At 37.9% G+C, this 12,036-nt stretch overlaps 1 protein-coding gene across 1 annotated transcript in view; it reads right to left on the bottom strand.

Annotated features, from left to right (window-relative positions):
• The window catches only part of ANKRD36C (ankyrin repeat domain 36C), a 162,792-nt gene that overhangs the window by 89,564 nt on the left and 61,192 nt on the right, over positions 1-12,036 (bottom strand). The window contains exons 26-30 of the mRNA XM_063649065.1: positions 6,537-6,597; positions 5,958-5,988; positions 3,116-3,185; positions 2,645-2,705; positions 2,163-2,230 (exon numbers count right to left, since the gene is read on the bottom strand). Coding sequence (XP_063505135.1) covers positions 2,163-2,230; positions 2,645-2,705; positions 3,116-3,185; positions 5,958-5,988; positions 6,537-6,597 — 291 coding nt within the window. The remainder of the gene's footprint in view (positions 1-2,162; positions 2,231-2,644; positions 2,706-3,115; positions 3,186-5,957; positions 5,989-6,536; positions 6,598-12,036) is intronic.

The following is a 12,036-nucleotide window of genomic DNA, read 5'->3' as shown; positions in this document are numbered from 1 at the left end:
TCTTAAAAGTTTTTAACTTGTAGAAATATTTATTCTATTATAGAATTATAAGGCATTTTAAGTATTACTAAAATATAAGAGAGAAATATAAAACCTATTTTAAAGTTCATATGGTTTTCTGATTCTCCTATAAATGATATACTAATAGCTCTAATTGTCTACTTATGCCATAAAGATAATAGTTAAAAATCAGAGAAAGGATCAAGTAAAATAATCATATGACTATGCAAGCTGAAGATTTACATGTCTTCAAATACACTATGCCTGTCAATCAGGACCCAATACTCACATGAAGAGAGAAGAAATTTATTTTAAAACTCAAGTCAAAAGGATTCCTGAGTTTTAGAGCTGAATAAATTTATGTGCAAGGTATAACAACTATAAATACTAAAGTTAATAATGCTTCCAGAGAATAATACAAAATGTCCCAACTGTAGGAGATAGTTTTAAAAGTAAAAAGTAATATTCCAGAGATAATTCTGTGTACTCTGTTGGCAATATTTCTTTCCTTACGATTCTATAAAAATAGGTACTTTGTTTAGAAAACAATCATGAGTGTTGATTACATTCATCACACGTATGTTCTTAAGTACAGATGTTATCAGCACAAGGTAAGTCAGACTAGCTCCAGAAATAAGTAATAATTTATTTCTTTAAGAGGGTTCCAGGTTAAAAATATATTTTTTCTCATTCAACGAATATCAATTAGAAACCTCCTTTAAAATTAACCAGAAATGGCTAGGCGTGGGGGCTCACACCTGTAATCCCAGCACTTTGGGAGGCCGAGGCGGGCAGATCACAAGGTCAGGAGATCGAGACCATCCTGGCTAACACAGTGAAACCCCGTCTCTACTAAAAATACTTAAAAAATTAGCCGGGCGTGATGGCGGGCGCCTACAGTCCCAGCTACTCGCGAGGCTGAGGCAGGAGAATGGCGTGAACCCGGGAGGTGGAGCTTGTAGTGAGCTGAGATCGCCCACTGCCCTCCAGCCTGGGTGACAGAGCAAGACTCTGTCTCAAAAAAAAAATTACCCAGAAATTTTAATTTTTATTCATTTATGTATTAATTAATTTTATTATTTTTTATTTTTTATTATTTATTTATTTTCTCTCATTATCAAAAAAAGGCTAAAACAGCTGCCAAGACTATGTAAAAGTGAAATAAATTAGTTAAGCAACTTAGGAATATACCAAATATTACTTTAAAAAACTTTTAACAAGAGTCAAAAATTAATGATTCATTCAAAATCTGATGTAGCCTAAAACAGATTTTACTTTGCATTATCTATGAACATAGCATTCACTAGATAAAATATAAGACATCACTTTACTGAAATTTTAAAAAGTGAGGATTAAATTTTCTTTCCATTTAGAATTTTTTAATTAATAAATAGATGCATATATTTTCAGTGTTTGTGTGATGATTTGATCCATCTATATAATCTAATGAGGGTAACAGAGATACATATTACCTTAAATATGTATGTTTTATTTAAACTAGAAATATTCAAGTTATTCTCTCCTTGCTATTTTTAAATGTAAAACAGAATGTTAAATATAGTCACCCATAAATTTTCTTCCAATCCTTTATTAAAATCACCCATAAGTCACTCAGAAGAATCTGAGCATTTTTTTTAATTACTTGGCTTTCTTTTCTTAATCTATATTTAAAATAATTCTATAATATGATATGGAGACATTCTACTGTCATTTAAATACACCATTTCTGAGGTGTTTTATACTAATCTTTGTCATCTTGACACTCTTATTCAACTCTGTATTCTTACTACTTTCCCCTCCTCACCTTTGTATTTGTGGAGCTGTTCTTCCAGGTTGCTTTCTACTTCTTTCCTTCCCTAATGGCAAACCTAAGAATCATTTACTCCCACGACCTTTTAGGAATCCTAGTCTCATGCATATATTACTCTTGCTGTTACACTTCTTTTCTATTATTACCTTGAGAACTTCCATTCCTTTATAGGATCCTTGTCATCATTATAAAGACAGGGAGATGGCAAGTGAATAAAGCATGGGAAAAATACTTTCCAAATAAAACAATTTACCATTGTAAAACTAGAGATCATTAACAGATAAGAGTGAGTTGGTGAACAGGACTGGACTCTGATTATTCTATGTTGGCTTTTAACCACATCTTCATTTACCTTATCAACATTTTGGTCTTCAAACAAGGTTCCATTTTCTGTTTTTTCAATGCCACATGCAGCATCTACTACAGTAAAAACAAAGTCAAGAGTAGATGAAATGCATGTAATTAAGAATCCATAAATAAGAACCGGGTGTGGGGGCTCACAACTTTAATCCCAGCACTTTGGGGGGCTGATGCAGGCAGATCATATGAGGTCAGGTGTTCAAGACCAGCCTGGCCAACATGGTGAAACTCCATCTCTACCAAAAATACAAAAATAGCCAGGTGTGGTGGTGCACACCTGTAATCCCAGCTACCCGGGAGGCTGAGGCAGGAGAATCACTTGAACCAAGGGGGTGGAAGTTGCAGTGAGCAAAGATCATGTCACTGCACTCCAGCCTGGGCAACAGTGAGTAACACTCTATCTACAAAAAATGAGAAAGAAAAAGAAAAAAAAAAAGAGTCAGTAGATAATAAAATAGGTTTCAAATAGCTTACAATTTTCTGCAGATTGTTGAGAAATCGTTCTTCTGTTCATAAAGTATGGTTCTGAAGGATTCTAGAAGAAAGACACAATAGGTTTAAGAATAACATGCAAGTTAAAATAATGATAATTGCCACCATTACTACATGCTCTAACACAAAAAGGATAGACTTTGAAGTCACTCATATGTAGATTCACATCTGAAGTCTGCCATTTACTTGTCTACATATTCACATGGCATGATGATTATGATTGGTGATACACATATTCTCAAAATGTTACTCCTTTCAACCCCAGCTGATTATTATACAAATAAAAAAAATTGAAATTAACCCCTCCCATCTCTTTAAAATGGTTATCTCTAATAAAAGTTTTAATACTAACATAAAACAATGATAGGTAGACAACTGCTAAGTTTTAGAAGAAAATAATATCAAAAATGAGATTCACAGTGAGAAAATTAATTTCACAAGAGAGTACTCTACCTCAGATTCCAAATCAAATGCATGATCCTCTGTCACAGGCTGTGCAACAGTATCCGGTCTGTAGAGACTCCTACAGAGCAAAAAGATACAACAAAAATGAACACGTTCATTTCTTAAAAGAAAATAAAAATCGTCAGTCTATACATGCATGCCCCCTCCAAAAAAAAATGGTAAAAACAAAGTCTGAGGAAACTCAGTTCTCTGCATATTAAATAATATTTCTTGGTATAATTAAGATATGGCTTCCGTTTTAGAAAACATTTCAGTTACCTATTTCTGCCTCCACCTTTCACAACCTATGAAATATCCAATGCAGACTCACCCTTAAACCTGTAACAAATAGGGACAGGCATTATAATGGCAGGGCCAGACAATAATTTGTCCTTATAAATTATCTGCCCTTAAGGCTAAACTGAAAATCCAGTTGATATCTGACACAACTTTTGTTACTGAAGTGCAGTAAACCTGATAACCTAAAACAAGGTAGAAAAGGCACTGTCTCTTCTCCATTATCTATTCCTGATTCAAAGACTAATCTCTGTCACTGGAAAATGGGAGTCTTGGATCTTCAGCATGTAAGCTACTTAAAGAGGGCCCACTGATTCTCTTCACCATAGAACACTACAGGGAGCCCCCTGAAACAGTGCAAATGTTTGAAAGCTGAGTGTACAAGTCAAAGTACAAATGTATATGTTGTTATGTTGTTATTGGGAATATTCTTCACAGAAGATTAAAACATTAAAAATTTTAAAATCCAATTATTGTCATTATATACATCCTGCCTCATTCAGATCCACAAAAACCAGCAAGCTTAAGAACCTTCATAGACACTCAGATACCCAAGAGAGAGACTGCTGGAAAAGTCTCCCTCCTAAGTACTTATAGCTCCATTTCATTCATCACTATCTAAATATCTTCCTTGCTATGGGCTCCCACTTCTGCATCCCTCTTCTGCAGGGATCCGTGGCAATCTCCAATCTACATCTTCAGCCTAGGAAAGCCCAGAGTCCTCAAAAGATGGGCTAACATAATTGAGAGTAGGAGCTCTCTATTCCTCTGCTTCTGGAAAGTAAATTAGTCTCAGTCATCCACCCCAAGCATACGCATGTTACCAACTACCCAAATGAAGCTTCATTGCTGGTTTGTCAGCCAATCCTACATTTCCCCTACCCTACATGTACATGAGAGAATTGAGAAAAGAGTCAGAAAAAAAGAGACATCCACCCTGGGTCACAGATCTATGTACTTAAGCAATCTCCAGCTCCCTAGTTCTTGAGGGATTCTAAGCCCTCTGTAAACTGGGATGGAAGAAGATGATACCACATTCCTATCTGCTCTGGAGACTCTTTCCAGTGGCTCAAATTCTTTTAACATTTTTCAATAAAACCTTGAAGTTTGTCAGTTCCTCCAGTTAAACGAACAAAAAGGCAGCAACCTCTTCAGAACCTCTTCAATGCCATATTCTAATATGCCTTTCTTGATAGCTCCCAACATCCTGTGTTTTCAATTTCCTTATCTTTATCAAACTTGTAATGAAGCCAAAAATTCAGATTTTTTCCTAAAACCCTCATTTCTATCCAACTAAGAGTTTCTCTTCAAATTTGGCTGTCCCCTGCAAATTCCATTCCTATCCACTTTCATTGGGTTCAACAGCTCATTCCATTCTCATCCTCTTCCACTGTGTTCACTAGAGCCACTCCCTCTTTCTAAAACTAAAATCACTCAATGACAGAATGATGTAAAAGAAGACTGGGTTTTGAATTAACAAACGTGAGTGCAATTGTCATTTCTCTGATTTACTGTATCCAAATAATTTTCTCTCTTTGAGTTTCAGGTTCTCCACCTGAACAACCACTTGATCAGGATGTTAAGCAAGGATTCAAGTACTAGAGGATATTTTGTTTAGTCTCTAGGATTTCTTAACATTCTGAAATTCTATGCACCTCTGATTTTGTCTATAGGAAAATGGGAAATATTTAGCTGCCGTTCTTGAAAACTATAGTAGAAGATCATAAGAAAAGCAGAAGAGAAGTAAAAAGAAATCAAGAAAATATTATTAAAATGTCATAGAAGGAAAATAAAAGAATCCAGAAAATAAGAAAAAGCTTCAGCAAACTAGGCAGGGTACTCACTTAAAGAGAAAACCTAACTGGGTAGGCAGTAAGTAGACAAATGAATTAGAAATATCCTTTTAATATATGCTAAATATACTTAACATAACATGGACTATATTTAGACATTCGCCAAGCACAGTAAGATAATATTTTTCTGGCATTGGCTTGGTCTTGCTTATGAAAAACTTAGGGTCCTGTGGCCACAGATAACTGATAACTGCCTTTAAAACTTTGATGGTTAAAACAAAAAGTAATATGGTTACCACTGCCATTTCCAAAATATTTGGACAAACTTTTGGAGTAGCCAGACTTCTAAGGAACACTCTAAAGAGAGGCAATGCATAACAAAATGTGACTTTCTGAATTAATCTGGTTTAAATCAGTACCATGATCCCATTGCTGCATAGATCTCTATCCATTTATGCTTAGGGGCAAAAGAAGTGATTTGAGAGCCAGGCAGGATGATGGTCCAATCTTGGGTTGGCTACCTGTTCACTGTGGAATCATGAGCCAATATTTCAACCTCTTTAAAGCAGAGTTGCCTAATTAGTAAAAACGCAATAATAGGACAAATAGTTTCTCAGCTGTGTGTAGATGACATGACATGATAAATGTTAAGCTTGTAATATGGTGTCTAGCACAGTGTAGAACACTAAACAGATACTAGTTTCTCTTCTCTCTATTCACTTCATTAAACATATCAATTTAAAAAATCTGTAAAATCATACCTGACAAAACACTCTTTAATAGGAGGACGCACTGTTAAACAAAAAGTAAAATGCATTTTAAATCAACGATAGAAAACTATAGGATATTAAAAACATAAAAGAGCACAGTGGCTTGTTCCTACAATCTTAGCTACTCAGAAGGCTGAGGCAGAAGTATTACTTGAGAAGTCCAGGAGTTTGAGACCAGCCTGGACAACACGGCAAGACTCTATCCTTATCCAGAAGGCCTGGCACGGTGGCTCACACCTGTAATCAATCAGTTGGGAGGCCTAGGTGGGTTGATCGCTTGAAGTCAAGAGTTTGAGATCAGCCTGGACAACATCGTGAAACTCCATATCTACTAAAAATACAAAAATTAGCCAGATGTGGTGCTGCGCACCTGTAATCCCAGCTACTTGGGAGGCTGAGGCAGGAGAATCACTTGAACCCAGGAGGTGGAAGTTGCAGTGAGCCAAGATTGTGCCACTGCACCACAGCCTGGGCTGCAGACTAGTAAGACTGGATCTCACAAAAAAAAAAAAAAGACAAATAAATGAAGGGTAAGTAAATAATACAATAGGCAGGCTTCAAATAGCTTACCATCTGCTGTAGATTGTACAGAAATAATCCTTCTCTTTCGGATGTATGGTTTTGAAATAATCTAGAAGAAAAACACAATAGGTTTAAGAATAACATGGAGCAATTTAAATAATGATAATAGCCACCATTACTACATGATCTAACAGAAAAAAAATATAGACGTTGAAGTCACTCTCATCTAGATTCAAACCTCAAGTCTGCCATTTACTCATCTACGTATTCACATGGGATGATGATTATGATTGCTGATACACATATATTCTCAAAATGTTACTCCTTTCAACCCCAGTTGATTATTATACAAATACTATGATATCCATTAGTTTCTTTTATTAACCACAACGAACTGGGACAAAAATTTACTCATATGTAATTTAGAGTATTACTGAACAAAACTAATAATAAAAAGTCAATTAATCACTTTATTTTTCAAAATATTTATGCATGATGTATATATATATTTGTGTGAATTACTTTCTGTGGGAAAAAATGTGAGAATGTAGTTTTTAGTAGTACTATATTTAAATGGGCTAGCATCGGAAACAGTATAAGTTGCTTCTATTCTGTGTGTCAAAAGCTAAAAACAAATTATTGTATAACTTCAGCTCCTTCCAAAGAAGACAGAACAAAGCAACCATCCACCTTATGGAGCAATGATTCATGAATGAAGGCCACACATAGCTACTAAATAGAAAGCTGTAACTAAGTATCCTGACAACAGAAACAGAGGTGAAATGAGAGAATAGACACTAAAGACATGCGGTCTGCAAGGAAAAAGTTAGACTGAGGTAAATCATTTTTAAACAAAGGGGAAGGAGGGAGAAACAAACAAAAAGAGAGACATGACCAGTGAATCAAAAATGAGCTGAAAAGAAAAGCTTGCGTTCATAATATATGCCTAATAATACTGGTTAGCATTTACTCGACAATTTGTTTTGTGTAAATACTTATGTAATAAAGACTTTAATTTATTTACTATAAAATAACACATCCCAAGAGTTAACCATGATCATTCACCTGAAAGCTGAAACATTCTTACTACAGACAGAGAGAGAGAGACAGAGACAGAGAGAGAGAGAGAGAAAAAAAAAAATAAAATTCCAGCAACTTAACACCGGGAGAAAGAATTTTTATTCAGAATTCGAAAGAGTAATGTATGTCCTGAAAAATATGTATTTAGTAGAACATGGTTGGGGCTTTAAAAATTTAAGAAAATTTGGAGGGGAGGAGCCAAGATGGCCGAATAGGAACAGCTCCGGTCTACAGCTCCCAGCGCGAGCGACGCAGAAGACGGGTGATTTCTGCATTTCCATCTGAGGTACCGTGTTCATCTCACTAGGGAGTGCCAGACAGTGGGCGCAGGTCAGTGGGAGAGTGCACCGTGTGCCAGCCGAAGCAGGGGCGAGGCATTGCCTCACTCGGGAAGCGCAAGGGGTCAGGGAGTTCCCTTTCCAGGGGTGACAGATGGCACCTGGAAAATTGGGCCACTCCCACCCGAATACTGTGCTTTTCCGACGGGCTTAGGAAACGGTGCCCCAGGAGAGTATAGCCCGCACCTGGCTCAGAGGGTTCTACGCCCACGGAGTCTCGCTGATTGCTAGCACAGCAGTCTGAGATCAAACAGCAAGTCGGCAGCGAGGCTGGGGGAGGGGCGCCCGCCATTGCCCAGGCTCGCTTAGGTAAACAAAGCAGCCTGGAAGCTTGAACTGGGTGGAGCCCACCACAGCTCAAGGAGGCCTGCCTGCCTCTGTAGGCTCCACCTCTGGGGGCAGGGCACAGACAAACAAAAAGACAGCAGTAACCTCTGCAGACTTAAATGTCCCTGTCTGACAGCTTTGAGGAGAGCAGTGGTTCTCCCAGCACGCAGCTGGAGAACTGAGAACGGGCTGACTGCCTCCTCAAGTGGGTCCCTGACCCCTGACCCCCGAGCAGCCTAACTGGGAGGCACCCCCCAGCAGGGGCAGACTGACACCTCACACAGCCGGCCAGGTACTCCAACAGACCTGCAGCTGAGGGTCCTGTCTGTTAGAAGGAAAACTAACAGAAAGGATATCCACACCAAAAACCCATCTGTACATCACCATCATCAAAGACCAAAAGTAGATAAAACCACAAAGATGGGGAAAAAACAGAGCAGAAAAACTAGAAACTCTAAAAAGCAGAGTACCTCTCCTCCTCCAAAGGAACGCAGTTCCTCACCAGTAATGGAACAAAGCTGGACAGAGAATGACTTTGACGAGCTGAGAGAAGAAGGCTTCAGACGACCAAATTACTCTGAGCTACGGGAGGATATTCAAACCAAAGGCAAAGAAGTTGAAAACTTTGAAAAAAATTAGAAGAATGTATAACTAGAATAACCAATACAGAGAAGTGCTTAAAGGAGCTGATGGAGCTGAAAACCAAGGCTCGAGAACTACGTGAAGAATGCAGAAGCCTCAGGAGCCGATGCGATCAAATGGAAGAAAGGGTTTCAGCCCTGGAAGATGAAATGAATGAAATGAAGCGAGAAGGGAAGTTTAGAGAAAAAAGAATAAAAAGAAACGAGCAAAGCCTCCAAGAAATGTGGAACTATGTGAAAAGACCAAATCTACGTCTGATTGGTCTACCTGAAAGTGAAGGGGAGAATGGAAACAAGTTGGAAAACACTCTGCAGGATATTATCCAGGAGAACTTCCCCAATCTAGCAAGGCAGGCCAACATTCAGATTCAGGAAATACAGAGAACGCCACAAAGATACTCCTCGAGAAGAGCAACTCCAAGACACATAATTGTCAGATTCACCAAAGTTGAAATGAAGGAAAAAATGTTAAGGGCAGCCAGAGAGAAAGGTTGGGTTACCATCAAAGGGAAGCCCATCAGACTAACAGCGGATCTCTCGGCAGAAACCCTACAAGCCAGAAGAGAGTGGGGGCCAATATTCAACATTCTTAAAGAAAAGAATTTTCAACCCAGAATTTCATATCCTGACAAACTAAGCTTCATAAGTGAAGGAGAAATAAAATACTTTACAGACAAGCAAATGCTGGGGGATTTTGTCACCACCAGGACTGCCCTAAAAGAGCTCCTGAAGGAAGTGCTAAACATGGAAAGGCACAACCGGTACCAGCCACTGCAAAATCATACCGAAATGTAAAGACCATCGAGACTAGGAAGAGACTGCATCAACTAACGAGCAAAATAACCAGCTAACATCATAATGACAGGATCAGATTCACACATAACAATATTAACTTTAAATGTAAATGGACTAAATGCTCCAATTAAAAGACACAGACTGGCAAATTGGATAAAGACTCAAGACCCATCAGTGTGCTGTATTCAGGAAACCCATCTCACATGCAGAGACACACATAGGCTCAAAATAAAAGGATGGAGGAAGATCTACCAAGCAAATGGAAAACAAAAAAAGGCAGGGGTTGCAATCCTAGTCTCTGATAAAACAGACTTTAAACCAACAAAGATCAAAAGAGACAAAGAAGGCCATTACATAATAGTAAAGGGATTAATTCAACAAGAAGAGCTAACTATCCTAAATATATATGCACCCAATACAGGAGCACCCAGATTCATAAAGCAAGTCCTGAGTGACCTACAAAGAGACTTAGACTCCCACACATTAATAATGGGAGACTTTAACACCCCACTGTCAACATTAGACAGATCAACGAGACAGAAAGTCAACAAGGATACCCAGGAATTGAACTCAGCTCTGCACCAAGTGGACCTAATAGACATCTACAGAACTCTCCACCCCAAATCAACAGAATATACATTTTTTTCAGCACCACACCACACCTATTCCAAAATTGACCACATACTTGGAAGTAAAGCTCTCCTCAATAAATGTAAAAGAACAGAAATTATAACAAACTATCTCTCAGATCACAGTGCAATCAAGCTAGAACTCAGGATTAAGAATCTCACTCAAAACCGCTCAACTACGTGGAAACTGAACAACCTGCTCCTGAATGACTACTGGGTACATAACGAAATGAAGGCAGAAATAAAGATGTTCTTTGAAACCAACGAGAACAAAGACACAACATATCAGAATCTCTGGGATGCATTCAAAGCAGTGTGTAAGGGGAAATTTATAGCACTAAATGCCCACAAGAGAAAGCAGGAAAGATCCAAAATTGACACCCTAACATCACAATTAAAAGAACTAGAAAAGCAAGAGCAAACATATTCAAAAGCTAGCAGAAGGCAAGAAATAACTAAAATCAGAGCAGAACTGCAGGAAATAGAGACACAAAAAACCCTTCAAAAAATAAATGAATCCAGGAGCTGGTTTTTTGAAAGGATCAACAAAATTGATAGACCGCTAGCAAGATTAATAAAGAAAAAAAGAGAGAAGAATCAAATAGATGCAATAAAAAATGATAAAGGGGATATCACCACCGATCCCACAGAAATACAAACTACCATCAGAGAATATTACAAACACCTCTATGCAAATAAACTAGAAAATCTAGAAGAAATGGATAAATTCCACAACACATACACCCTCCCAAGACTAAACCAGGAAGAAGTTGAATCTCTGACTAGACCAATAACAGGAGCTGAAATTGTGGCAATAATCAATAGCTTACCAACCAAAAAAAGTCCAGGACCAGATGGGTTCACAGCCGAATTCTACCAGAGGTACAAGGAGGAGCTGGTACCATTCCTTCTGAAACTATTCCAATCAATAGAAAAAGAGGGAATCCTCCCTAACTCATTTTATGAGGCCAGCATCATCCTGATACCAAAGCCTGGCAGAGACACAACGAAAAAAGAGAATTTTAGACCAATAACCTTGATGAACATTGATGCAAAAATCCTCAATAAAATACTGGCAAACAGAATCCAGCAGCACATCAAAAAGCTTATCCACCATGATCAAGTGGGCTTCTTCCCTGGGATGCAAGGCTGGTTCAATATATGCAAATCAATAAATGTAATCCAGCATATAAACAGAACCAAAGACAAAAACCACATGATTATCTCAATAGATGCAGAAAAGGCCTTTGACAAAATTCAACAACCCTTCATGCTAAAAACTCTCAATAAATTAGGTATTGATGGGACGTATCTCAAAATAATAAGAGCTATTTATGACAAACCCACAGCCAATATCATACTGAATGGGCAAAAACTGGAAGCATTCCCTTTGAAAACTGGCACAAGACAGGGATGCCCTCTCTCACCACTCCTATTCAACGTAGTGTTGGAAGTTCTGGCCAGGGCAATTAGGCAAGAGAAGGAAATCAACGGTATTCAATTAGGAAAAGAGGAAGTCAAATTGTCCCTGTTTGCAGATGACATGATAGTATATCTAGAAAACCCCATTGTCTCAGCCCAAAATCTCCTTAAGCTGATAAGCAACTTCAGCAAAGTCTCAGGATACAAAATCAATGTACAAAAATTACAAGCATTCTTATACATCAATAACAGACAAACAGAGAGCCAAATCATGAGTGAACTCCCATTCACAATTGCTTCAAAGAGAATAAAATAC

Source organism: Pongo pygmaeus, chromosome 12, assembly GCF_028885625.2.
Source record: "Pongo pygmaeus isolate AG05252 chromosome 12, NHGRI_mPonPyg2-v2.0_pri, whole genome shotgun sequence".
Lineage (NCBI taxonomy): Eukaryota > Metazoa > Chordata > Mammalia > Primates > Hominidae > Pongo > Pongo pygmaeus.
Note: the sequence above shows the minus strand (reverse complement) of the source record. Positions and strands in the feature narration are given on the sequence as shown.